Source organism: Indicator indicator, chromosome 4 (assembly GCF_027791375.1).
Source record: "Indicator indicator isolate 239-I01 chromosome 4, UM_Iind_1.1, whole genome shotgun sequence".
Taxonomy (NCBI): domain Eukaryota; kingdom Metazoa; phylum Chordata; class Aves; order Piciformes; family Indicatoridae; genus Indicator; species Indicator indicator.
The window spans coordinates 35,051,591-35,079,115 of NC_072013.1; the positions used below are offsets into that span (position 1 = coordinate 35,051,591).

General features: G+C 48.1%; 1 protein-coding gene across 1 annotated transcript; it reads left to right on the forward strand.

Moving 5' to 3' along the window:
• Nucleotides 1–7,802: 7,802 nt before the first annotated feature.
• On the forward strand, nt 7,803–27,370 carry MIS18BP1 (MIS18 binding protein 1). Its single transcript, XM_054400691.1, has 16 exons — nt 7,803–8,499; nt 9,860–9,988; nt 11,039–11,544; nt 13,630–13,706; nt 15,310–15,440; nt 17,072–17,162; nt 17,520–17,674; nt 18,966–19,132; nt 19,720–19,828; nt 20,862–21,714; nt 23,079–23,269; nt 24,205–24,350; nt 24,845–24,996; nt 25,409–25,493; nt 26,928–26,985; nt 27,276–27,370. Exons 1-16 carry the CDS (start codon nt 7,803–7,805, stop codon nt 27,368–27,370), a joined length of 3,642 nt encoding a protein of 1,213 aa, XP_054256666.1.
• Nucleotides 27,371–27,525: the final 155 nt, after the last annotated feature.

A 27,525-nucleotide genomic window follows, 5' to 3' on the forward strand; every position in this document is an offset into this window, starting at 1 on the left:
CCTGCTCACTTACTGGCAGCCCCAGCACAGCACAAATTGCTCATCTGCTCACCCAGCAAAGCCAGATTTATGCCACCACTCATAACTCAAGGGGTAATTGAGGAGGTTGAGGCCAGGAGGTTGGCTGCTTTTTGTGTCTGTGGCCAGCTCTCTGCTCTTCTGCTACAGTTTCATGCTCTGAACAGAGTTATTGACTGGAAAGGTTTCTCCACCAACTGCCACTTCCATGCCAAGCAAACTCAAACACTGATCAGCAATTTTATTCTGGAAAAGGCACGAAAGAACTAAAACTTAACATAGAAGCTGCAACATGGGATACAGGGAATCAGGTAAGACACCTTCTAAGCCTGGCCTTGTTGTTAACCTGCTAGATGACTCCACGCATGTTTTTCCACTGCTCCTCAGAGAAGTGACCATACCCCGAGAAGTGAATATTCAGGTCAAATCCTCTTTATTAGCTTTATTCTTGACCTGGATGGTGGCACAAAACACAGCATCATCAGCAAGCTGATCAAAAGGGTTGTCAAAACCTTGCCCAGGCTGTCCAGAGCAGTGGTGGAGTTGCCATACCTGAAGAGGTTTAAAAGCCATGTAGACGTGGTGCTGAGGAACCAGCACTAAGCCAGGTTTAGTGGTGGACTTGGCAGTGTTGGGTTCATGGTTGGACTTGATGATATTAGAGGTCTTTTCCAGCCTAAATGACGCTGTGACTCTATGATATACAACTAGGAAGAGTAATTGATAGACCACCAGGCTGTACTGCCACTCAGGACCTGGACAGGGTGAAGAAACAGACTGAGAAGAAGCTCATGGAGGTCAGTAAAGGGAAAAGCAAAGTCCTTCAGCTGAGGAGGAATAACTCCCTGAACCAATATATGCTCGTGGCCAACTGCCTGGAAGGCACTTGCCAGAGAAGACCTCAGAGTCCTGGTGTACAACAACTTGAACATGAACCAGTAGCATGGTAGACAGCCACCAGCCTCCTGGCCTTGCATCAAGGGATGAAGCTAATTTAAGAGTCCAGTGAAAACCCACAAAGACAAAGGGATGTGAGCACATCTCACATGCAGAGAGGCTGAGAGAGCTGGGACTGTTCAGCCTGGAGAGGAACAGGCTGGAGATCTCATCAATTCCTAAAGGCAGGGTGTAAAGGAGACAGACCTGTGTTCTTCTCAGTGGCACCCAGGGAGAGGACAAGAGCCAATAGGCACAGATGTAAATACATGAGATGTCATCTAAACATAAGCATAAAAAAAGTTAGACCAAGGGTGATTGAACCCTGACCTACCCAGGGCATGGCTCTAATGCAGGACAGAAGCTGGACCTGGCTGGATTATCCCAGGGACACACTGTACCTCCTCAGCAAAGTTCCTCTTCCCGCATGGAAATGAAAAAAATGGGAAACATGGAAACCTTGAGTGTGAATTGGACTTAAGAAAGTGGTCTCAGGTTGCCCCAGGGGAAGTTTAGGTTGGACATCAGAAGAAACTTCTTCACTGAAAGAGGTTATCAAAGACTGAAACAGGCTGCCCCGGGAGGTGGCTGAATCCTCATCCATGAAGGTGTTCCAAAGATGAGGTGTGGTGCTGAGGAACATGGTTTAGCACCAGCCTTGGCAGAGGTAGAAAATGGTTAAACTGAATGATCTTAAAGGTCTTTTCCAACCAAACCCATTCTCTGACTCTTAAGACCAATGCTACTGCAATGGGATATTTCAAAGCAACTGTTCAGACTTCACAGGCACTAGACTGGCCAAGCACTTTGCCATTAAATTGGTTAAAATTGTTCAGCACATGCCTTGGGCTGAAGCCTCAGCTTCAGATGTCTCTAGTCTAACTCATGCCCTATCCTACAGGGCTAATGAGAACACAAAGGCTCTTCAGGACTGGTTCTGGGCAAATAAATGGTTTGTGCCCTTAGGCCACAACAAAGCAGCACTGCATGCTCCTCTTGGTGTGTTCTCTGAGTACCCACCAAGACCTACAGGCAGAGCAAGGGCACTGCCCTACCCTGACCCACAGTGAGCCCTTTGCATCCCTCTTAAAACACTGGCTTAGAAGCTCCAGCTCTGGCACAGACCCAAATCACTCACTCAACCTGACCTGTATGATGGGGTCTAGATGTTTCTTCTCCTGATTCAACAAGGCTGGAAACCTTTTGGACCAGGAATCGACTGAGTGAGCTTTGTTCAGCATTTTGGACAAATCACCTTGACTACAGAAAAGCAGGAGAATCAAAGTGTTGTGTAGCTCAGCACCCTGCCTCTGGTGCTGGCCTAAGCAGATGTGTTGGAGAAAAAAAGACAGAAGCAGTAAAAACACAGATGCCTCTGCCCAAAGCACTGCCCTAGTTTGCAACTTTTAGGTCAGGAACTTCTGAGGTGGTTTTCTGACCATGAATGCAAATACTGCAAAGTAACACTGGTAGGAAAGGACCATCACAGAAACATCCAGCCTGAATTGTAAGCCACCAGGTTTTGTAAATTGCTGTTATTTCTGCAGAACTGCCTGTAAAATCACAGGCCAGGTTCTGACCTGTCCCACCACCTGAGAGAGGGACAGTGCTCATCTGCTCCACTCTGCTGAGACCCCACCTGCAGAGCTGGAGCCAGCTCTGGAGTCCTCAGCACAGTACAGACAAGAACTTGTTGGAGCAGGAACAGAGGAGGCCACACCAATGATGGGAGGGCTGGAAGCCCTCTGCTGTGAGAGAGCTGGGGTTGTTCAACCTAGAAAAGGCTCCAGGGAGACCTTTGGGTGGCCTTTCAGTGCTTAAAGGGGACAATCAGAAAGCTGAGGACAGACTTTTCAGCAGGGTCTGTTGTGAAAGGACAAGGGGTGATGGTTTGAACTAAAAGAGGGAGAAGGGAGAAATGTTTGAGACTGAGGGTAGTGAGAGTCTGTCCCAGGCTGCCCAGAGAAGTGATAGATGTCCCAATCCCTGGAACCATTCTAGGTCAGGTTGTTTGGGGCTCTGAGCAACCTGCTCTAGATGGGGATGTCCCTGCTGACTGCAGGAGGGTGGACTGGATGACCTTTAAAGGTCCCTTCCCACCCAAATCAGTCTGAGTAAAATAATGACAAATTCTGTAACCAGGTGGTGCTGTTCCCTAACACCCGGGTTCATAAAACCACCTTTCCTGAAGAAACCTCAGACATGTTTGCTGGAATCAGTTACAGTGATCACTTATGAGATACACAGCAACGAGGAGGAAAGTGACAGACAAGCTAAAATAAACCCTCACCAACAAAGAACTAAGCAGGTCATAAATCAGCTACAATCAGAGCCAGCCCCAGACAACTCTGAGGTAACTTCAAATCCATTGTCGTGTCAGCTTTGAAAAGCAATTCCTTGGCTAATTCCATCAATGTTTTTGAAGCCTTGGCTCTATAAGGAGCCGAGAAAGGAAGCCTCTAGAAACTGAAGAGAAACCATTTCAGGCAGGAGGTAGAGCACAGTTTTAACACCAACATGCCAGTCATTGGAAGGACTCAGTGAGGCTTGCCATCACTACAAGGAGGACATTACAAGGCTGGAGCAGGTTGAAGAAAAGGCAATGAAGCTGGTGAAGGGTCCAGAGAACAGGTCTGGTGAGGAGCAGCTGAGGGACCTGAGGTTTTTTTTAGTCTGGACAAAAGGAGGCCAAGGGGAAACCTTCTGGAAAAAGCCAGGAACTTCTATGGCCTGAAAGACAACAAAATCCAGCCTGCAGAACCTCCTCTCCTGTCTGAGAACTTGTGAAAGAAGCTGTAACCAGCAGGAGAGCACACAGAAGAGGCACAGCTTTCTCAATTCAGGACAAGCTTAGCTGTACACCAGAGAACATGTTTTCAAGTCCTCCCTCATTCTTGTCTCTAAGAATCACAGAAAGGGGCATTGAATTGCTGAACACTGTCAGGGTTATAAATAACTGTAGCAGGAGGACTTCCAAGGCAGAGCTGGGTGTGCTGGCCAGTAGGTGAAGCACAGCAGGCAGCTCCTGCCATCTCGTGGACATGAGCTGCACCATGCTGCTGCAGCATCCCACATCACACCAGCTTTAACAAAAGTCAGAATTTTTCCTTCCTCCGTGTTTCCCACCTGGAAATGCTTGTTGGGCCTTTACACTTGGATGCAATGATGTGGCCAGCAGGACCAGGGTGGAGATTGCACCCTTACGCTCAGCACCAGTGAGGCCACACCATGAATAGTGGATTCAGTTTTGTGCCCCTCACTCCAAGAATGACACTGAGGGCTGGAGTCTGTCCAAAGAAGGGCAACAAAGCTGGTGAAGAGTCTGGAGAACAGGTGTGGCAAGGAGCAGCTGAGGGAACTGGGGTTGTTTAGTCTGGAGAAAAGGTGGCCAAGGGGAGACCTTCTGGCTCTCTACAACTCCCTGAAAGGAGGTTGAAGCCAGGTTGGTCTCTTCTCCCAAGGAACAAGGGATAGGATAAGAGGAAATGGCTTCAAGTTGCACTGGAGGAGGTCTAGGTTGGATATAAGAAGAAACTTTTCCACTGAAAGCCCTGGAACAGGCTGCCCAGAGAGCAGCCCTATCCTCCAAGGTGTTTCAAGGAGGTGGAGATGTGGTGCTGAGGGAAATGGTTTAGCACCAGCCTTGGTCAAGTTAGAGAATGGCTGGACTTGATGACCTTAAAGGTCTTTTACAGCCTGAAGTATTCTGCGATTCTCTTTAGCTTCTCTCTCATGCAGTTACAGCTGTCCTGACTACTGCTCTGGAGGTGACATTTGTCCTTCTATCAGCATTTCGGTGCTGATTCACCAGAAGCAGCTAGTGAAGATACACACCAACATGAGAACCACAACAAGATGATAAACGAAATCACAAAGCTAAGGCAGAAACACGTTTCTTACCTCAGCATGACCCTTCCATCAGCTTGGTTCTGATATCCACAAACTGGTGTTTGGGTGGAGTGAGCCAAGCCAGTAATATGACCAAGAAAGGAGGGAGGGACAAAGAGGGATGCTCCTCTATTACTGAGCTGTGCAGGGTTGACTTGCCAGTAGGGAAGGGAACAAAGGTTTGTACAAGAAGCATTGATAGCAAAGGGTGAGCACTGAAGCAGTCCAAACAAACAATCCATCTATGAAGAAACATGCTATGGCCATCATACCAAGCAGAACTAGAACCTGACACCACAGTGGAAATTGATGTGTCACCAGTTAGACCCCACTGGTGGGCTTCTAATGACTTAAATACTGATGAGTATTTAAAGTAACTGTGAAAGCAGAGATACAGAATAAATGGTGAGCTGAATGTTTTCTTGGTATTGTTTGGGTTTTGTTTGTTCCTTGTAACGTTTGCTGAACCATTACAATGCAACACATGTAACAAAGAGATGGGATACAGGATACACCTGGTGCCAGCCTGGGGCAGCTGTCCTGGCTGATTACAAAGTAACAGCTTTCATCCCGGTCAAACCAGGGCACCACACCAGTTCTAGGGACAGCCAGCTGTATACAAACCACCGTCAGACACCCAGCAACCCATGTAGAATGCAAACACAACCTGCATTTGCCATTCCTGTTTTGACTTTTTCATGCTTTTATTTCATATTTCCCACTGCCCTCTCCACCTGTTCTCCCCACCAACATTATGGCTTCCTACAGAGACCACAAATGGCATCAGAAGGAACCGTGTATGAAGCCAAGGCCAGCAGCAGGCACCTTAACTATTCCAGAGATCTCTTCTTTGACTGAACACCTCTGGAAGCCTTGCTCTTGGCCCCAAAGTGTCCATAGACCACTGCATAACTGGCAGCACTTGCCCAGCTCATTCACTCACAGATTTTAATCCATTTAGCAGGAACTTTCTCTTCCTTAACAGCTCAGAAACACAGGAAGCCTTTACCAAGGGGCTTCAAGACCACAGAACCTATTCTCACAACATTCCTGTTCCACATAACCTGCTGTCACATACTTCCCACTGAATTATTTTCTTTACAGCTCATGATCCACCTCACCGGATACACACCTGCCTTGGATTCCTCACACTGTGTACCTCGATTTTCCTCCTCCACACAGGAATTCCCAGAAATTTTGGGTTGCAGCAAGCACAGAATCATTATCTAACATGTAACCTGAGCAGCTAATTAGCTCATGCACTTCCTGTAAGAAGCCTAAAGACTTTAATTATTAAAAAATCCAAACCAAACACCAACCAGAAGCCAAAAACATCCAGTATAAGAATGTTTTTGCTCTATGTACAGGCATTTGGTCAATTACAGTAAAAACTGAGGTCATTTCTTGGCCAAACCTGAGCTTCTAAGCCTAATTACTTGGGCTAATCTAAATACCAGGCACACCTGACTCCACAAGCTGTGCCTCTCTCATTAGCAGGGAGAGCCAGGCAGCTGCTTTAAGCAGCTCGTTTGTTACATGCATTATGCAAGTAACTTCCCCCCTTTCCTGCCTCAAATATGAAACTCTACCACTTAATCTTCTGCCCAAGATACACAGCAGCCTGCCTATACTTTCAGAGCTCTAATTACAACCCCTATTTAAATGAGTGGTTATAGAAAAGATTTATATTTGTCTTTCTTAGTTACATAGAATCATAATATCGTTTGGTTGGAAAATACCTTTTTAAGATCATCCTGTCCCACCAATCTCACTAACTTCACCAAGGCTGGTGCTAAACCATGTCCCTCAGCACCACATCTCTGCCTTCCAAACACTTCCAAGGAGGGAGATTCAACCACCTCCCCGGGCAGCCCAGTCCACAGCTTGAGAACACTTTCAGTGAAGAAATTTCTGCTGATGCCCAAACTAAACTTCCCCCGGCACAATTTCAGGCCGTTTTCTCTTGCCCTGTCACTTGTTCCTTGGGAGAAAAGGCCACTCCCCATCCGGCTCCAGCCTCCTGTCAGGGAGTTGTAGAGGTCTGTCCTCAGCTTCCTCTTCTCCAGGCTTACCCCCAGTTCCTTCAACTGCTCACCAGAACTGTTCTCCAGACCACGAGCTTCGTCGCCCTCTGGACGGTTACAGCTCGGGGTCACTCTGCAGGCGAGCTCCTACCAGCCTTAAGCCCTTTACCTTCCTTTTCCCTGCCGTGACCGGACCTGAAGGCAGCAGCACGGCGCAGAAGCAGGTCCCTGGCTATGCTGCGCTCGCTCCCAGCCTTTCGCTCCTCTGAGAGACCGCAGCGCTAGCCTGCAGCCTAGTGTGCGCTTCCACACTCGTTTAAGGGGGTTAGCGAATGCAGAACGTTTGCTAACAAGCTCTCACTCCCTTCACCAGCAGCTCAACCCAACCGGAGGCTCTCCAGCAGAAGCAAAATCGCCATCACGCTGTTACGACAGCGCCAGCAGCTACGCAAGCTGGCCCCTCACAGGAGCCACTTCAGCCCCTAACGGTCGCCAGCGCTAAGCTATAGACAGAGGGCAGACTGAGCCACTGCTGGGAGGAGCGGTAAGAGAACGTGCGGCTTCCATCTCCCTAAATACAGCGCCACCGTTTCCGGTTTGGGTTATTTCCCCTCTCTCGCCCCGAGTGGCACCGCCCAATATGGTAGTGATGTCACAGGTTCTCTCCACCAATGGGAGCGCGGCGGCTGCGCTCAAATCAATCTGACGGCGATGGCGGGCTCAGTGACTGCGCGCGCGGAGGTTGGCACCGCAGCCCCCCACCGCCCCTAAGGGAAGGGACGGAGCGGAACCGAACGCTGTCCCGCACCGCTCCTTACCGGGGTGGGGCGATACTGCCGGTAAGAGGCCTGACTGGGCCGACGTGACGCTGTTGTGAGGAGTCAAGCCGTGGGGAGACCGCTGTGCAAAGCCGGGCGGGGCCGAGCCGAGCCCGCCATGAGGAGCCTAACCAGGCTAGGGCAAGAGTACCGTGAAGGGCCGGGTAGAGCCGAGGAGAGATCACCGAGAGTGGCCGAACTGCCGCAGGCAGAGACTGGTACCATGAGGGGCCGAGCCGCAGCCGAGCTGTGCGACGACACGATCGTGACGCCCGCCCGCCGGCCGGGACAGCTGCCGTTCCTCTCGGTGCCCTTCAGCTGCATCCCCGAAGGGACGCTGATCCCGCTGAAGGAGCTCCTGAGGTCGCATGGTACCTTCAAGGTCTGCCCAGCTACGGGGAGGGAGCCGGCGGGCACTGGGGGATGCAACCCCGGAGGGCCGGAGCCTGATAGGGCTTTCCAGTCCACGGCGCGGGTAGGGAGCACGATCTGCAAGGAGCTGCTGGATGTCAACAAGGTGCTGGACAGCCTGCTCCCCAGCCCCCAGCACTGCCTGAAGCGGCCGTCGGCTGAGCGACCTGCCAGCGAGACCCCTCTCAAAGTCTTCCAGCGGATGAAAACCAAGGCCTTGCAGAAGCAGCATGACCCCGGGCGGCCCACGAGAGAGGAACCATCGAGGAGCTGCAGCACCGACTTTATCCTGACCCCCACCCCAAAACCGGTGGAGCAGGGGAGAATGCTAGAGAAAACGGTTATGGCAGAGGATCAGGAGAGAGCAGCCAAGGAGCCTGCCGAGTCTGTCCAGCCAGCAGAAGGTTCGTTCATTGCTTCTCTAAAACAGACGTTTTGCCTTAGACGTTGAGCTTGGTGTGACTCTTGCTTGTGGGTCTTCCCGGCTCTAAGAAAAGCAGACAGAGGTGTCTGTGCTGGTACCAGTATACCTTTCCCTGTATGATTAGGATTTTTCATAGAATGGTTTGGAAGGGATCTTTAAAGACCATCCACTCAAACCCCTTTTCAGTCAGCAGGGACATCTGCAACTGAATGAGGTTGCTCAGAGGCCCAAACAACATGACCTGGAATGGTTCCAGGGATGGGGCATCTCCCACCTCTCTGGGCAACCTGGGGCAGGATCTCACCACCCTCAGTGTCAAACATTTCTTCCTTATGATCTTTTTGAACAATTTATTCTTAAGTCACTTTCCATATACAAAGGAGGACTGGAGACCAAGAAGGGAATCGCTGTCTCTTGTCTTTGTCATCTGCAGTGCTGGGTGCAGCTCTAGAGCCCTCTGCACAGCAGAGACATGGACCTGTTGGAACAGGACCAGAGGTGGCCACTGTAATGATGGGAGGGCTGGAAGCCCTCTGCTGTGAAGACAGACTGAAAGAGTTGGAGCTGCTCATCCTGGAGAAGAGAAGGCTCCAGGAGACCTTCTGGTGGTCTTTCAGTGCTTCAAGAGGCTGATCAGAAAGCTGGGGACAGACTTTTGAGCAGGGCATGTTGTAACAGGACAAGGGATGATAGTTTAAAACTGGAGAGAAGGGGGAAATGTTTGACACTGAGGGTGGTGAGATCCTGTTCCAGATTGCCCAGAGAGATGCCCCATCCCTGGACCTGTTGTTTGGGGCTCTGACCAACATTCTTTAGTTGTAGATGTCCCTGCTGACTGCAGGGGGGTTGGACTGGATGACCTTTAAAGGTCCTTTCCAACCCAAACCTGTGCAACTTTTCCTTCTTTCCTTCTTTCCTTCTTTCCTTCTTTCCTTCTTTCCTTCTTTCCTTCTTTCCTTCTTTCCTTCTTTCCTTCTTTCCTTCTTTCCTTCTTTCCTTCTTTCCTTCTTTCCTTCTTTCCTTCTTTCCTTCTTTCCTTCTTTCCTTCTTTCCTCTTCTTCTTCCTTCTTTCCTTCTTTCCTTCTTTCCTTCTTTCCTTCTTTCCTTCTTTCCTTCTTTCCTTCTTTCCTTCTTTCCTTCTTTCCTTCTTTCCTTCTTTCCTTCTTTCCTTCTTTCCTTCTTTCCTCTCAGACAAACACCTGGGGGTGTTTCTCAGGTGCAGCTGAGGCTACAGAACAGCTAACCCCCGATGAAAAGAGAAAGCTCTCGTTGGTCACCTATCTTGGCAAAGAAAACATTGTTCTCCCCCAAATTCCAAGATTCTTTTTGTTCTTTTCCAGATTTAAATGGCTCTCTGTTTCCTGATAAGCGACCCGTGAGAGCTCTGGCCAGAGACCCTCTTATGTCAGAGTCCCCTCAGAAGTTCTTCCTGCGTATCAAGAGGAAATTGCAGCAGCAGCAGCAGGAGCAGCAGGAGCAGCAGCAGCAGCAGGAGCAGCAGCAGCAGCAGCAAAAAGGTACCTCTTGGTGTTGCTCCTGGAGCAGGCTGCCCAGAGAGGTTGTGGAGTCTCCTTCTCTGGAGAGATTTCAAAGCCACCTGGACACTGTGATCCTGGACAAGCTGCTGTGGGTGCCCCTGCATTAGCAGAGGGGTTGGACTAGATGATCTCCAGAAGTCCCTTCCAACCTCCACCCTGCTGGCATTCTGATGTGGTTGAGTCCTTTGTGTAACACCTCACCATTTCAATGTGAAACTTAGTGGGAAAATCCTGAACCTCACTTGCTGGCTCTTTTTTGTTCCTTGGCTTTTAATACATAGAAAGAAAATGTTTTCTCCTGAAAATCTTTATTGTGGTTTTTCTTTTTCCCCTGTTCCTTCTTGATGGTGACCCTAAGTGTGCTTCTGTCCAGTAGTCTAGGTTTGGAAATGCAGATGAAGAACACAGAATCATAGAACTCTTGTGGTTGGAAAAGACCTTTAAGATCATCCAGTCCAACCATTCTCTACCTCTGCCAAGGCTGGTGCTAAACCATGTTCCTCATCTTTAAAATACCTCCATGGATGAGGATTCAACCACCTCCCTGGGCAACCTGTTCCAGTCTTTGACAACCCTTTCAGGGAAGAAATTGTTCCTCATGTCCATCCTAGAGTTCCCCTGGGGCAAGTTGAGGCCATTTCTTCTCGTCCTGTCAATTGGTCTCTTCTCCCAAGGAACAACCCCCACCTGGCTTCAACCTCCTTTCAGGGAGCTGTAGAAAGCCAGGTTTCCCCTCAGCCTCCTTTTCTCCAGGCTGAACAACCTCAGGTCCCTCAGCTGCTCCTCACCACACCTGTTCTCCAGACCCTTCACTACCAGCTTCATTGCTGCATGTTGGAAATGCTGCAGCACCTCAATGTCTTTCTTTTAGTGAGGGCCATCATGATGCATCCAGAGTCTTGGGAGGTAATTTTCTGAATGCAGTCTTTGTTACTTCTCAAAATCAGTCATCTCTTTCTTTTTCCTTTTGTTTCTCATGTGCAGATGGTTCAAACCCAATCAAGCAGAACCTTCCTCCTTCCACCCTTACAGAGAAGCCATCAATGAAGGCTGTGCTGGCTGAGCAGCTGGGGAATGATCCTGCAGAGAGCATGACCACTGATATGGATGATTTTGATACACTTGTTGTGGAATCCATGGATGCTGCTGCTGAATCCTCTCATGACACAGCTGTTGTTTCTGGCAATATAATCTCTTCTCCTTTCAAAAATGGGGATCAGTTGGGAGAAAAGTGGCAAAACAGAGAAGCCAAACAAACTGAACTTCATCAAGACAGAAGAGAGTTGCAGCCAAGTAACAAGGAACCTGCTCAAGGAGTAGAAAAGATCTCAGAGGCAAACACTCCAAAGTCCAGAAAGTGCTTTTGTAGTATCATGCTGGCTTCTCCTGAAGTCCACATTCCCAGGAAAAAAAAGGAGAAAGAAGAGTTTAATGTCCCATCAAATAAACCTCCTACAGATCAAGCTGCTGACAAAGCAGAGAAAGAGGTGGGAGAACTTAATTTTTCAGGGCAGCTGCTGCATTCCTGTGGGTTGATTTCAGATCATCCTGGAGAGTTAGTTATTTTTTTTTCTTGTCAAGAACAGTGAGCACTGGGAAGAGAATTAACTGGGACTTTAGATCTTGCTGGTAAACATCTGGAGATCCCTGAAAAGGGATCTTCTCAATCTTCAGCAAGAGCTTCAGGACCTGTTGGTGGAAAGAGGATGGGACCAGACTCTTGTCAGTGGTTCCCAGGGACAGGACAAGGGGCAATAGGCACAAAATCGTAGCCAGGAGGTTCCATATGAAGATGAGGAGAAACTTACTTGCTGTAAGGGTGCTGAAGATCTGGAGCAGGCTGCCCAGAGAGGTTGTGGAGTCTCCTTCTCTGGAGAGATTCCAAACCCAGATAGACATTGTGATCCTGGGCAAGCTGCTGTGGGTGCCCCTGCTTTAGCAGGAGGGTTGGACTGGATGATGTCCTGTGGTGCCCTCCAACTCCCACCATGCTGGGATTCTGGAATTTTGAAACATGCTGCATTCCTCAGTGATTCCCCTCATAAGCTGGTGGAACCACACTTTGCCATGTTTCAGTTACCTTTGTTCCCTGGCGAAATCTGTGGGTTTGCAGTCCTCTTTTAGTTCAGCAAGTTGTTTCACAGAATCACAGAAACATTCAGGTTGGAAAAGAGCCTCAGGATCACCAAGTCCAACTGATAACCCAGCTCTACAAGGTTCACCCCTAAACCATATCCCCAAGCACCACAGCCAAACGACCTTTAAACACATCCAGGGTTGGTGACTCAACCACCTCCCTGGGCAGCACATTCCGATCCCTGACCACTCTCTGTGAAAAAAATTCCCTGCTGTCCAGTCTAAACCTACCCATTCGTAGCTTGAGTCCATTCCCTCTTGTTCTAATTACCTGGGAGAAGAGACCAGCAGCAGCCTCTCTACAATGTCCTATCAGGAAGTTGTAGAGAGCAATGAGGTCTCCCCTCAGCCTCTTTTTCAAACCTTGAGCCCCAGCTCCTTCAGTCACTCTTTGTAAGATTTATTCTCCAAGCCCTTCCCCAGCTTCATTGCTCTCCTCTGCACTCCATTCTCCTTCACATTTATCAAGCACATTTGATATAAAGAAATTCCCTTTTTGAGAAGTTTTATGTAGATAAGGACGAGATAGCTCTTAGCATTAAAGTTTTGTGCCTGAGCAGAAGATGCTGGAAGAGATCATAGAATGGTGGGGGGTGGAAGGGACCTCTGGAAATCATCCAGTCCAACTAGCTTTCCCAGGATCAAAATATCCATGTGGCTTTGAAATCTCTCCAGAGAAGAAGGCTCCACAATCTCTCTGGGCAGCCTGTTCCAGGGTTCCAGCACCCTCATAACCAAACAAATTTCTTCCATTCAGATGGAACCTCCTGTGTTCCAGTTCGTGCCTGTTGCTCCTTGTCCTGTCACATTGAAAAAGAGACTGGCCTCTTCTTCTTGACACCCACCTTTCAGATATTTACAAACATTGATCAGATTCCCTCTCAGGCTGCTCTTCTCCAGGGCTCTCAGCTTTTCCTCCTCACAAAGATGCTGAAGGCCCCTCAGCATCTTTGGAGCCTCCACTGGACTCTCCCCAGTAGTTCCCAGTCTCTCTTGAACTGGGGAGCCCAGAACTGGGCCCAGGACTGCAGATGTGGCCTCACTAGGGTTGAATAGAGGGGAGGAGAACCTCCCTTGACCTGCTGGCCATGCTCTTCTTCATGCTGCACAGAGTATGTTACTGGGCAGTAGAGAACTCAGCAGGTGCTGGCTGTAGGTGTCGGGTACCTTTTCTTTTGTGAGGAGCTTTTTAGATGTGCTTTGAAACAGACAATAACTGTTTTCTAGAAGTCAACATCTCAAAATGTCTCTGATTCCTGGCAGTCTTGTGCTGTAGAGTCCAACTTGAAGATGCTTCAACACTGATGTGTGGAACGGTTGGTTTTAGTTTCTCTGATGCCTAAACATCTTCTCGAGTTGCAGAGGAATTCATGTCCATCTTCCTAACACCTTTCATACCTTCAACCTCATTTATTTTTTTTTTCTCTTTTTAGCAGAAAAATATCTGCCTTACCAGCTGGAGAATTAGAGTGATGGATGACAACTCTGCAATCTTTGTGGAAGGAAAACAGAAGTAAGGAGAAATTTTCTGATTTCAGTGGGATGAGAAAGATATTGGTGGGATTTCAGTTTCTGAGATGGAAAGGCTGTGCCATCTTCATCTGCAGTTTTGAGTCGTGTCTTCTGGGAGCATCTTGGTAACTTCTGGAAGCAGCTTCACATACTTCTGCTGCTGCTTTTTCCTCCCCAGCTGAGGACACAGGTCCTTGGCTGCATCCCTACCCTTGGGACACTGCTTACAGCTCTTGCCATGCTTACTAAAGGTCTCTGACTCCTGGCTTAGCCCACCAAGCCTATCTGCTCCAAAGCTGGTAGCACAGCAGAACTGGGGCATGTGAGGAAGAGGAACCGCATGGCTGGAGGCTGAAGCTTGAGGAGAAGGAGCCCACGGCTTAGGTTACCCCTGACTTAGGTTGAGCTGCACCTTCAAGGAAGGTACTCTTAGTAAGTACAAAGTGATGTTAGAGTTTAAACTTCTCAAGGAAGAGGTGAATTTGTTCACGTGTGCAGGAGATGGAGTTTCTACACACAAGAGGCTACTGGTTAAAGAGTGTAAGTTCCAGCCCTGAGTTGATGAAAGAGGAATAGCCAAACGTTTGTCCAGTAGATCCCTGACAGTGGTGCCAAGATGAACCTCCTACATCATTCCTGGTTTGTGGCAGCTTTAAGTGCAGACTGTCCCCAGCCATATCTTCCTGCCATAGTATCTGTGGTGGCACCATTACTCCTGCAGCTATGTGGTGAACCATAGCAGCATCTGATTCACCTGGAAACTGACTCTGTGGGGTTCTTAGTGATGTTTATGGTCAGGTTGTGTTGACATAGCTGCAAAATCAAGGAAATGAGGGTCAGATTTAACTTGCAGTGAAGCTGAGGATCCTGTGGAAAACAGACCCTTGGAGAGGAGCAATCATAAAATGTTATGGGTTGGAGGGACCACTGAAGATCATCAAGTCCAACCCCACTGGTAGAGCAGGACCACAGAATCTAGTGCAGGTCACACAGGAATGCATCCAGATGAGTCTTGAAAGTCTCCAGAGAAGGAGACTCCACGATGTCTCTGGGCAGCCTGTTCCAGTGCTCTGTGACCCTCACAGTGAGATGGAACCTGCTGTGCTGTAGTTTATCTCTATTGCCCCTTGTCTCATCACAGGGTGCAATAGAGACGAGCTTGCCCCCTCCCTCTCGACACTCAGCCCTCAGATATTTATAAGCATTTATTAAATCTCCTCTCAGTCTTCTCCAGACTAAACAGCCCCAGGTCTCTCAGCCTGTCCTCACAGCTGCAGTGCCTTAATCATCTTGGTAGCTCTCCATTAGACTCTCTCCAGCAGATCCCTGTCCCTCTTGAACTGGGGAGCCCCAGATTGGATGCAATATTCCAGGTGAGGTCTCACCAGGGCAGAGTAAAGGGGGAGGAAGAACCTCCCTCAATCTGCTGGACACACTCCTAATCTACTCTTCCTGTAGTTAGTAACCACCGAACACATAGTTACTTGTCTAGTGGACACTTCTCAGCTAAGAGAAGACCCCACCAGTGTCTGCCCATCTCTCATGGAGTATCAACATTTCAGTTTTCTGAAACCAATGTGTTGTTTCTCTTCCTGTTCTCTCAGAGATAAGAAAGGTCAGCTTTGGCACAGTAGCGCAGTGATGGAACGCATTACATCCAACCAAGTGAGAACCTCTTCTGGCAGTGTCTACTTGCTTCAGGGAAGGATTGATGTGGCCTCCATGAGAAAAGAAGGTAAGGAGGTTCTTAATGGAACATCAAAAACCTGAAGAGTGTGGCCAGCAGGTCAAGGAAGGTTCTCCTCTGCTTCTACACTCCCTTTCTGAGGCCACAGCTGCAGTACTGGGTCCAGTGCTGGGATCCTTAGTTCAAGAGTGACTAGAAACTACTTGAGAGAGTCCATGGGAGGCTGGGAAGATGCTGAGGGGCTTGGAGCATCTCTGTGAGGAGGAAAGGCTGAGAGACCTGGGGCTGTTGAGCCTGGAGAAGAGCAGCGCCAGAGGGCATCTTCTCAATGCTCAGCAAGAGCTAAAGGACCTGTGGGGGGCAAGAGGATGGGGTCAGACTCTTGTCATTGGTGCCCAGTGACAGGACAAGGGGCAATGGGAACAAGCTGGAACCCAGGAGGTTCCATCTGAACAGGAGGAGAAATTTGTTTGCTGTGAGGGTGCTGCAACTCTGGAGCAGGCTGCCCAGAGAGGTTGTGGAGTCTCCATCTCTGGAGAGATTCCAAACCCACCTTACCATTGTGATCCTGGGCAGGCTGCTGTGGGTGCCTCTGCTTTAGCAGGGAGGTTAGACTGGATGATCTCCAGAGGTCTCTTCCAACCCCACCATGCTGGGATTCTGGGATGTTCAAGCTGTTTAAATGCTAGTGAGTATGAAGCTTACCCCTTAACAGAATCACTTGTCAAGCCATCCAAACCATATTCTTCAGTTTTTACAGTGAGAAATAAATTTTAAAATCCTGTATTAGCACATACTGTCATGTGGGGGTTGGACTAGATGGTCTTCAAAGGTCCCTTCTAAACCAAACTGTGATGCCATTGTGTGATATATGGAAGTGTTCAGGTTGGAAGAGACTTTGATATCAACTCCATCTATATGCTTAGAGCTCACAATCCCACCACTACTGCTGAAACAGTACCTAACAGGAACTAAAACTTGTAACCACACCTGTTCCCCTGCCACCAGAGTCATCATTTTCCTCTTCTCAGGATGGAATTTCCCCATTTCATGTGCATTCTGTAGCTCTTCTCTCGAGCTTTCCGGCCAGCATTTTCCATCCACAGTACCACCCGACTGCAGCTATCCTCACCAGCATGCATTCTGTTCTCCAAAGTTGGAACTAGATGATCTTTAAGGTCCCTTACAACCCAAACCGTTCTATGAATCTATGAAGTTTAGGAATCTCCTTGAGAGCCCACATCATGATGGGATTCATTTTATTCCTCATTTTCCATTTAAACCCACAGAAGTTCTTCCTTATTATGTAACCACTTGATATCTTTTAGGAAAACCTCCCTTGACCTGCTGGCTGCACTCTTCTCCATGCAGCCCAGGAGCCCATTTGCCTTCTTGGCCACAAGAGCACATTGCTGGCTCATGGGGACCTTGCTGTCCACTAGGACTCCCAGGTCCTTGTCTGTGGAGCTTCTTCCCAGCAGGTCACCCTTTGCCTCTACTGGTGCAGGGGGTTGTTGCTTTCCAGGAGCAGGACTGGTCCTTTAGGGAGACCAATTGTCTGGGGAGAGTTGTCTCTCTGTAGTGTTTCAAAGATACTCAGTACCCCACCACTCTTCAGGCTGTGATTTCTGTCCTGTGATGAAAAGTGTTGATGTTAACCCCACTGCTGTTCCCAACAGGCTTTCCCTACAAATTCATCAAAAGATTCAGGTTTGGCTTTTCCACAAATTGGAAGGAACATGTTGAGGAGCTCCTCGAGGAAAGGAGGAGGTAACTGCTCTGGAGATTCTGTTTCATTGCAACATCTTTTAATTAATGATTAAGATTTTGTTGTTTATGTTAGAGGAGTAGAAAAGATTGTAACATCTGCATAAAGAGGATGTTCCAGGTCCAAACCGTTCAATTCTTTAGGAGGATCCCTTTAGCTTTCTCCACTGTGTACTGGTTTGGTTTTGTTCCACTCTTTATCTAGCCTGATAGTGCCCATACACAAAGGGCTTTGGTTTGGTGTTTCATATGGTGTCTGTGTGGATTCAGCTGCACTACGCTTGTGAGCTTTGGCCAAGGTGAGGAGAAGACCTTGAGCTTACCTTGGGGTTTTTTTTCTGTTAAAATCTCCATTGTTAGGAAAGAACGAAAGCAAACCACTGACGAGAACGAAGACACTGACCCAGCGACCGTGGACGTGTTGAACACTGGAGGAGGCACACCAAGTGATGGAAAGAGTCCTGATCTCAGAAAAACCACCTATGAAGTACTGCCAAAGGTTGATGAGAACACTTGTGGGTATTTCATTATCCTTCTCTTCAGAAAAAAAAAGCGTTGTTTTTTTTTTTTCTTCTATTTGGCTTAGTTTGGACTTAAATCAAGTCCTTGAACAGCTTGATGGCATCTTCATGGTTTTCACACAGGAAAGGCAGCTGGGGCTGCAGAAAATTGGTTGTGGGACAATTCATTCTGTTTGCTTTGTTACCAAAGGAATTGGTTGCTCCTGGCTTTATTAGGAAGGAACAGAGAGACAGAACTACTGGACAGAGTGCAGTGGAGCCTCCAAAGGTGCTGAAGGGCCTGGAGCATCTCTGTGAGGAGGAAAAACCTGGGGCTGTTGAGCCTGGAGAAGAGCAGCCACACAGGGGATCTTCTCAATGTTCAGCAAGAGCTAAATGACCTGTGGGGGGCTAAAGGATGGGGCCAGACACTTGTCAGTGGTGTCCAATGACAGGACAAGGGGAAGTGAGCACAAACTGGAACCCAGGAGGTTCCATATGAATGTGAGGAGAAACTTGTTTGGTGTGAGGGTGCTGGATCTCTGGAGCAGGCTGCCCAGAGAGGTTGTGGAGTCTCCTCTGGAGAGATTCCTAATCCATTGTGATCCTGAGCAAGATGCTGTGGGTGCTTCTGCTTTAGCAGGGAGGTCGGACTGGATGATCTCCAGAAGTCTCTTCCAACCCCCTACCATACTGTATTACTCTGAAAGAGCTTTTGGATTTAACTTTGAATTTTTAATATCTTACTGTAAACTCCAAACTTCATTATATTGTTTGGTAAAACTCTGATCAGATTCCCCCCTCCCAAGAGGTGTTCAAGGCCAGGTTGGATGAGGCCTTGAGCAACCTGGTCTCACGGGAGGTGTCCCTGCCTATGGCAGGGGGGTTGGAACTAGAAGATCTCCAACTTATACCATTCTGTGATTACTTCTCAATGTGACAAAAGCTGTTTGGTTTTTGTTTTTTTTCCTCTCACTTGTTAAAAGCTCTCCACTGGGACAACTTCTCTTTATTATTCTTCTATTGCTCTGTCTGACTCTTATTATACTTAGAAGTTTATAGATTCTGTAAAAAGCAGTAATTTTGAGAACTTTTGGGTCATACTGAGGTGTTTTTTTTTTTTTTTTTTAATTTTATTTCTAAATGATTGCTTTTCAAAGAAAACAAAACTTGGAGGCAAGTTCTACATTTTCCATGTGATCAGTGCAAAGGAGCTGCTCGGTGAAGTCTGCAGAGGGCAATTTTCACTTACAGCATTTTGGACTAAAGTAGATTTCTTGTGGTTTTTGTTTTTCTTTCCTCATAGATACAACCCCAAAACAGAATCTGGCAGAGAGTGACTTGGGCAAGGTTTACACCCGCAGCGGTCGGCTTGTGAAGGCACCCCTGAACTTCTGGTGTGGCCAAAGGGAGTTTGTGGATCAGAATCTGAATGTCTCCATACAAGAAGGTGGAATAGATTATCTGAGCATGGTGAGGGTCTTCTGCTTATGGCTACTTCACTTCTTAAATCTACTTAAATTCAAAGGGAGCCTGGCTCTGCTGCTTCAGCTTTAGGAATGCGTATGGCTGCTCCTTGAAAGGAGGTTAGAACCAGGTGTGGGTTGGTCCCTTCTCCCAAGGAAAAAGGGACAGGACAAGAGGAAATGGCCTCAAGTTGTACCAGGGGAGGTTTAAGTTGGACTTTAGAAGAAAATTCTTCATTGAAAGGGTTCTCAAAGATTGGCCCAGGCTACCCAGGGAAGTGGTTGAATCCCCATCCCTGGAGGTGTTTCAAAGCTGCAGAGATATGATGCTGAGGGAGATGGTTTAGCACCAGTCTGGGTAGAGTTGGAGAATGGTTGGACTTGATGATCTTAAAGGTCTTTTCCAACCCAAACCCATTCCATTCTATAATTCCATAACCACCTGTGCTCATCACAGAGTGTTTAGCAGGTACTGGTCACAGTGTAAGTGACTTAAAATCTCCCAGTCCTGCATGTTTGGCTTTTTCAAGGCTGCTGTGCCTAGACCTGGTGTCTAATCTCTATCAGTTTAGCTGAAATTGTTTTGTTTTGAAGATGTTCAGTACTGAAAAATTCCAAGGAAAGACCAGTTCTCTCTCTAAAAAGAGAAAAGAAAAAGAAGTCGTGAAGGCACTGGAAGAAACACCAAAAATCCGAAGTAAAGGTAAAAAAATACATTTTTTTTTTCTTTTCTTTTAGAAATACTGTCCAGAATCAGTGACTTTGAGTTGGGTACTGGATCAGTATGCTGATCTTTTAATGGTTGATTGGTTTATCTTCTATAAAGAGTAGCATTAACTCCATATTGACAGCTCAAAATGTAAACTCTTTGTTTAAATCCCGTTTTTATGTGCATAAAGGGAACATTTTCTTTCTGGACAGTGGCATTGAAAGGATTATGGTTTTTTTGAGGTTTCTCCTCCTGTCACTTTGGCCACAAAGCTGTTGGATCTCACTGGAGAGAGGCTGAAAAAGGGTGGAGTTCAGCACCCCACTGAGCTGGGATCTGGCTTTGCTTCCCAAGATGTAAGAATTAAAATAAATGCAGTATGCTCTTATGGCCAAGAAGGCCAATGGTCTCCTGGGGTGCATGAAGAGGAGTGTGGCCAGCAGATCAAGGGAGGTTTTCCTCCCCTTCTACTTTGTCCCCGTGAGGTCTCATCTGGAGTCCTGAGTCTAGTTCAGGGCTTCTTAGTTCAGGAGAGACAGGAAACTACTGGAGAGAGTCCAGTGGAGGCACCAAAGCTGCTGATGGGCCTGGAGCATTTCTGTGAGCAGCCTGAGAGGGCATCTTTTCAGTGCTCAGCAAGAGCTAAAGGACCTGTGGAGGCCAAGAGGATAGGGCCAGACTCTTGTCAGTGGTGCCCAGTAACAAGACAAGGGGCAACAGGCACAAACGAGAACCCAGGAGGTTCCATCTCAATAGGAGGAGAACACTCTTTGGTGTGAGGGTGCTTGGAGCCCTGGAGCAGGCTGCCCAGAGGGTTCACCTGGATGATCTCCAGAGGTCCCTTCCAACCCCTCCCATGCTTGGAGTCTCCAAATGCTTATGTAGGGAAAGTGTTTTAATATTTTTTATTCGTAATGCAAAGTGGGAAATGCCAGCACTCTGACAGCAATGTAAAATACACAGCAGAAGTTTCTCTGTGATGTTCCACTCCATGATGTGTGATGTTCTCTGACATATCCAATTTCAGGGAAGAGCAATGACAAAGGAGTGAGTTCCAGGGGAGATCTCAAGCCCACTGGGAGCAAGAGGGCCAGGCGCTTCATTTCAGATGAGGAGGAGAGTGAGCAGGCAGGTTTTGTCAGTAGAAGCAAAGCCCAGCTTTCTGCTAGGCTGAACCCCTCCAGTGCCGAAGCAGTCAGCAGACAGAACAGCCAAGCCCCAGGAGTGAGGAATAAGAAAGCAGCAGGCTGTGGAGAGCTGACTGTCAATCAGCACAGGTATAAGTCTTGCTTGAGGTCCAGCAAACGGCTTCAAGACCAACTGTTAAAAGATGTATCATCAAGTACAGCTGCGAAAGAGGAGTCTAGTGAAGATGTCACACTGTCCATCAAAAGGAAGAATAAACCTATGTTCAATAAAAAGACTCCAACTTTTGAACACTCCTCTCACTGTAAAGGTTCATGGGATGACACTAAGAAGGTGTGGAGTGAGCAGAAGACAGTGAAGCAGTCTGCTGCCACCCATCATGTCGCTTTGAGGCAAAGTGAGCCTGGATCCACTGATGGTGATGATTCCCTTGGAGGAAAATCACCTTCTGCTGAGTCCTCTTCTTCCCTCCTGCCTGAGAAGGAAACAAGGGGAAGAAGAAGGTTCAACCATCTGAGATGTCTAGAGCCTGAAACTGGCACAGAAGAGCTTCAGGTGAAAGGGAAGAACACAAAAGTCCCTGATAAAAACCCAACTTCTGATGTTTCTAACCCTGCCAAGTCTTCAGCAGCCAAACCAAGAGAACCTGAGAAGAAAAAGGTGCAGCCATCCTTGGAACTCTTTCAGAGGGTAGCCAATGAGTGGTCTGAGAGGGAGCTACAGAAGCTGTACAGGCAAGTGGCTGTTCTGTCACAGGGCAAGGTTTCCCCCCAGCCAGTGGGGAGGCAGAATATTCTGAGGGCTTAGGTTTTCCAGATTCAGGCTTTGATGCTATGTTAAAGGTTTCCTTTAAGTTTAAACTCCCTTTTGAGGAATTCCTGTTAACAGAGTAAAAAATGGTGAAATAAGGGAGATACTTGGGAGTTATCTAAAGTAATTGTGGGCATGTGAGGCCACAGCTGCCACCATTCTATGCAGCTATGAAAGAAAGTGACACCTCAGGCAACTTTTTTGTGGATCTACTATTCTACCTGTTACAAAAAGTGAATAAACATCCTCTGAGTAAACTAGAAAACCACAAGTAGGTCAGGAATAGGGTGAATTACACCTCTTTAGGGTAAAAGTGTTGCCCTTCATAACTTACTGGGGCAGAGGCAGCATTTTCTCTCCCCTGATGGAATAAACACAATGCGCTTATGGCTTTGAGTGCATTAAAGGGGAGATGAACTGCAAGAATGTTTGATTAATGCATTAATTAATTAATACTCAAAGGATTTAATACATTAAGTAATAAAATGAGCATGTTTGGGTTTTTCTCTTAGATTAGAAGCCTGAAAAGGCATGAGGTGACCCTGCTTTAGCAGTGAGTTGGACTAAGTGACCCTTAGAGTCCCTTCCAATCCAAACCATTCCCTGAATCTCCATAGGTCCCTTCCAACCCCCACCACGCTGGAACTGGGTGAGCTCATGTCTCAGGGGCGAGGGGACCTGCTGCAGACAAATTTATCTTGTATCCGGATCTGGACAAGGTATCAGAGACAATTGTAGAATAGTTTGGGTTGGAAGGGACCTTCAAGATCATCTTGTTCCAACCACCATGGGCAGGGACACCTTCCAGGTTGTTAAAAGGCCTCATCCAACCTGGTCTTGAACACCTTTGGTGGGGGGCATCCACAACCTCCCTGGACAACCTGTTCCAGTGTCTCACCACTCTCATGTGCAGTCTAAATCTGTCCTTCTCCAGCTTATCTATCCTCTTCCAGCTTCTCCCAGATTCTCTACACCCAAGGCAGGGTATTCTTCCCAGGACAGCCAGCAGGTCTCTGAGTTTGACCCAGCAACGTTCTCCAGCATGACACATCATAGAAAAATTCCTTACAGTCAGGGTGGTGAGACATTGGAACAGGTTGCTCAGGGAGGTTGTGGAAGGCCCCTTCCCTGGAGGTGTTCAAGGCAATGAGGCCTTTAGCAACCTGGTGTAGCAGAAGACCTTCCTGCCCATGGCAAGGGGTTGGAACTAGATGATCTTTAAGGTCCCTTCCAACCTAAACCATTCTGTGGTTCTTTGGCATGAGCCATGGCTTTGTTCTCTTGGCAGCGCTGTGGCATCCTTTCCCAAGCACAAAAGTGGCTTCTGGCTGGAGGTGGCCATGGCAGTGGGCTCGCGCTCAGCTGAGGAATGCCATCGGAAGTACCTGGAAGAGCAAGAGGCAAAAGGTTCCAAGCCCCACACCAAGAAGAGCAACACTGCAGCAAAATCAGCAGAGAAGGGTACTGAGACCTTGCTCTGGGGGTGTTGTTCAGGATTTATTGGGTAATGACAGATGGGGACATAAACACATATTGTGGGAGGGTCAGGGTTTGGTGGAGAATCTCATAAAGGACTGAAGTAACAAGAGCAAAAAGGATGTTTTTGGAGTTTTCTAGTTTGGGGCATGATGGAAGATTTAACCTGGCCTTGCCAATTGAGGGCAAATAGCCACAGACTGGATTGGGTCGGGTTGGGAAAAATCTTAAAGGTTATCTAGGTAGTCATCTGCAACTAGAGCAGGTTGCTCAGAGCCCCAAACAACTTGACCTGCAATGGTTCCAGGGATGGGGCATCTACCACCTCTCTGGTTTACATCCAACCTGACTTGGACATTTTAAAAAATAGCTGTGACCTATGGAACCATCATGTACCAGCTGCTGTCTGGCACCTGGAGTGGCTGTGTGAAGCCTGCAGAAAGCTTCTGATGAATATGGGGATGGTCTTTTGAGCAGGGTCTGTTGTGACAGGAAGAAAAGGATTGATGATTTGAACTAAAAGAGGGAAATTCAGACAGCAGAGAAGGGAGAAATGTTTTGACACTGAGGGTGGTGAGAGCCTGGCCTAGGACATTCAGATAGGTGGGAGTTGCCCCATCTCTGGAGCCACTGCAGATCAGGTTGGTTGGGGCTCTGAGCAAGCTGCTCCAGTTGCAGATGTCCCTGCTGACTGCAGGGAAGTTGGACTGGATGACCTTTATGGTCCCTTCCAACCCAAACCAGTTTGATTCTGTAACAAGATGTAGCAGAGAGGTTTTATTTCAAGCCATTAGTTGTCTCAGAACTCAGAGGATCAGAAGGAAGCTGTGAGATATTCTCAGGGAGGAGGGACTGGGCTCTGTCAGTGGCACTGAGTAGTTGGTGAGTTTTCAAACCATGTCCTTGCTGCCTTAGAACAAGGGATGTTTTGATTCCTGTAGATAAGAAGGAGCCTGTCATGATAACTGCCAAAGTGGGAACCTTTAAGAGGAAGCAGCAGATGAGGGACTTCCTGGACCATTTGCCAAAGGACGATCATGATGATGTTTTCACTGCCACACCCTTTCAGAACAGAAGAGTGAAGGTAAATCTGAACCTTTCCAGTCTTCCTCTCTCTTCAAAGTGAAGAGACCAGAAGTTCACTGAGTGACCCTCAAGTTCCCCTCTGGTGTATAGCCCCCCTCAGGTCCTCCTCCTGATCACTGATGGCCAACTTTGATCCTGTAGTTTTAATCAAATTCTTTTGGGACTGTGTAGTAGCCAAAAAATGCCAGAAAATGTTGGCCATCCATGGAAGGAGCAGCAAGAACTAGATGGAAGCATCACTTAGATGCTGGGTGGAGACCTTCCTGCATATGTGCTGTGCATCTGCCTCTTGACAGGGACACGGTGGAGTCAAGAAGGCAGGGAATGGACTGAGGTCTACAGAGTCTGGGTCTCCTGCATTTGGGAACAAGGGACACAGCGGTAGTGCACAAGAGGCTGTTTCCCACTGCCACCCCAAGACAGACCCAAGAGAAGTCTCAGCAGATGCGTTAAGAAGGGGGTGTCAATGATGGCTGTGATGTGCCTTTGCAGTTGCCAGTGTTGCATGGAAGTCGAGATGATGATGATGAGGAGGTCTTTGCACTTAGGGACAACCCCATCACACCTTCCTCAGCCATCTTCCCTGTGGTGAAAACCCCACAGTGTGAGCACATCAGCCCTGGCATGCTGGCACCCATTAACAGGTAGGAACTCATTCCAGTGTCCTCTGCTCACCTTTTCCTTTGGATTTTCTGCAAAGTTGTCTTTTGTGTTCTAAGAAGCATCACTTCTGGAACTGGGACACCAGCTCACTTCCATATTTAGTGTGTGCAGGGAATCCTGCAGTCCTGGAGGGACTTGTTTAGGAGAAGCTCTTTCCTCTGGCAGAGTGAGCAATCCACTGCCCATAGGCAGGAAATGAGCTTCCTGGGAAATGGTGGAGCTTTGCCTGGTAACCATGTCCTCTGATTAACTGCTCCCACAGCTGCTGTCCCATTGAGGTGACCAACAGCTGCTTTTGATGGCCATGCCCATGTCACCCACCTTAGAGTTCTCCAGTGCCTCTACCTGTGTGCAGCAGGCTGGTGACACTAAGGTGTTGGGTTCCCTCTGCAGGAACAACTATGACAGGCACATCTTCAGGATGCAGAAGCAGACACAGAACAGCAGGGGTACCTGGGACAACATCAAGAAGAAGTCGGTAATGCTGCATCCCTTCAGTGCTGCCCAGATCTGCTTTGCTGCTTAGGCAGAGGAATCCTGGGACTGCAGACCAGGAACCACCCCCTACCTCCTCCCAGCCTGATGGGGTTTGGGTCTACCCTTTTGGTGTCCAGAAAAGGAAAACAAAGGGGCTGGAGAACAGGTCTGGTGTTGGACATAAGGAACCGTTTCTTCATGGAAAGGTTTGTCAAGGCCTCGCCCAGACCACCCAATACAGTGGAGGAGTCCCCATCCATGGAAGGGTTTCAAAACTGTAGAACCATGGAATTATGGTTCACTGGAAGGGACCTTTAAAGGTCATCTAGCCCAAACACCTGCACTCAGCAGGGACATCTGCAACTAGATCAGGTTGCTCGGTGCCCCATTAACCCTGATGTTGAATGTCTCCAGGGATGGGGCCTCTACCACCTCCCTGGGCAACACATTCAAGTGTTCCACCACCCTCACAGTGAAGAGCTTCTTCCTAACGTCCAATCTAAATCTACCCTGCCGTAGTTTCAAACCACTGCCTCTTGTCCAAGTGCTACAAGATCTTAGAAACAGCCCCCCCCCAGCTTTCTTGTAAGGTCCCATTCAGATACTGAAAAGCCATGGAGATGTGGTGCTGAGGGACATGGTGTAGTGGTGACCTGGCAGTGCTGGGATAATGGTTGGACTCGATGGTCTTAAAGATCTCTCCCAACCAAAACAATTCTGTTTTTTTTCTGCCCCTGGGATTTCAGCTTTTCATGGAAAAGCCAGAAGGCTGAGCCCCTGGGAGTACATCCCTAAACTTAGGGACTCTGTGATACAAGGTAAGAATGACCTGTTCCTCTGTACAGAAGAATGTAGCAGGAACTTCATGTCTCTGAATGTCACAGAATTCAGAAGCAGTTGCCAACCCAGAAGAAACTCAGTGCATGTAATCCTGATGATAAATAGATCTTCTCTAATGAGAAACTCCTCCAAGAAACCAGAATCAGAGTCATTTAGATTGGAAGAGACCTCTAAGATCATCCAGTCCAACCCTTAACCCAGCACAGCCAGGTCACCACTAAACCATGTCCCTCAGCACCACATCTACACAACTCTGAAAACTCTTCAGGGATGGAGACTTCAGCAACTGCTCTGGGCAGCCTGGGGCAGGCCTTGACAGACCTTTGGGGAAGAAATTGTTCCTCATGTCCAACCTAAACCTCCCCTGCAACTCGTGGCCATTTCTTCTTGCCCTATTGCTTGTTGCTTTCACACAAGTACAGCCTTTTTGGGGCAACTTGAAGCTGTTTCATATTGTCCACTAAGTTTTTTGTGGCAATGCAGCACAGTGATTGGGCAGCTGAACTCCAGTGCAGGACCCAGCCTGTTCCAGTTTCCCCAGCTGCTCTGTACTGGTGCAGGTGTCTGAAAAGACCCTCTCTGTCCTCTCCCTCAGGCTGCAGCAGTTCTGGACACACCAGCTTCCTGTAGAACCAAGTTCAGCTATACTCAAAGTAAGTTCTCTTTGGCACTCCTCATTCATTTCAGTTTCCTTCACTTCCTTTCATAGAATCATAGAATGGTTTGGGTTGGAAGGGACCTTGAAGTTCATCTAGTTCCAACCCCCCTGCCATGGGTAGGAACACCTCCCACTAGACCAGGTTGCTTGAGGCCTCATTGAACCTTGCCTCGAACATCACCACGGAGGTGTTGGATGTTGGAGGTCTGCAGGCTGTTTCTCCTGAGCCTCTTGGCTTTCCAAGCCAACCACATGCTAATAATCCCCCATGTTTTCTCCTTGCAGAGGTGATCCCAGCTGCTGACATGGAGAACCTCTTTGTGATAGAGGCAGCAGCCTCCTCTGAGGAGGAGCAGGAGGATGACTACTTTTCTCTTTGAACTCTGTGGATTTTAGTAGCTCAACACTTTGGTGCCTTTCTTCTCCAGCCAAGGGGTTGGGGATTGGTGTATATCCCTTGGCCTGTGGTGATTTTGTGTTTTAACACCGCTCTCAGCTCACTGATTGTCCCACCACCTCTGCTCCTTCCTGTCTG

Excerpts from the sequence above, each read along its gene's own strand:
- MIS18BP1 (XM_054400691.1), top strand. The coding sequence starts at position 7,803 with ATGAGGAGCCTAACCAGGCTAGGGCAAGAGTACCGTGAAGGGCCGGGT. Across the intron at positions 24,351-24,844 it reads TTCAGAACAGAAGAGTGAAG|TTGCCAGTGTTGCATGGAAG; the intron begins GTAAATCTGAAC and ends GTGCCTTTGCAG. Across the intron at positions 24,997-25,408 it reads ATGCTGGCACCCATTAACAG|GAACAACTATGACAGGCACA; the intron begins GTAGGAACTCAT and ends TTCCCTCTGCAG.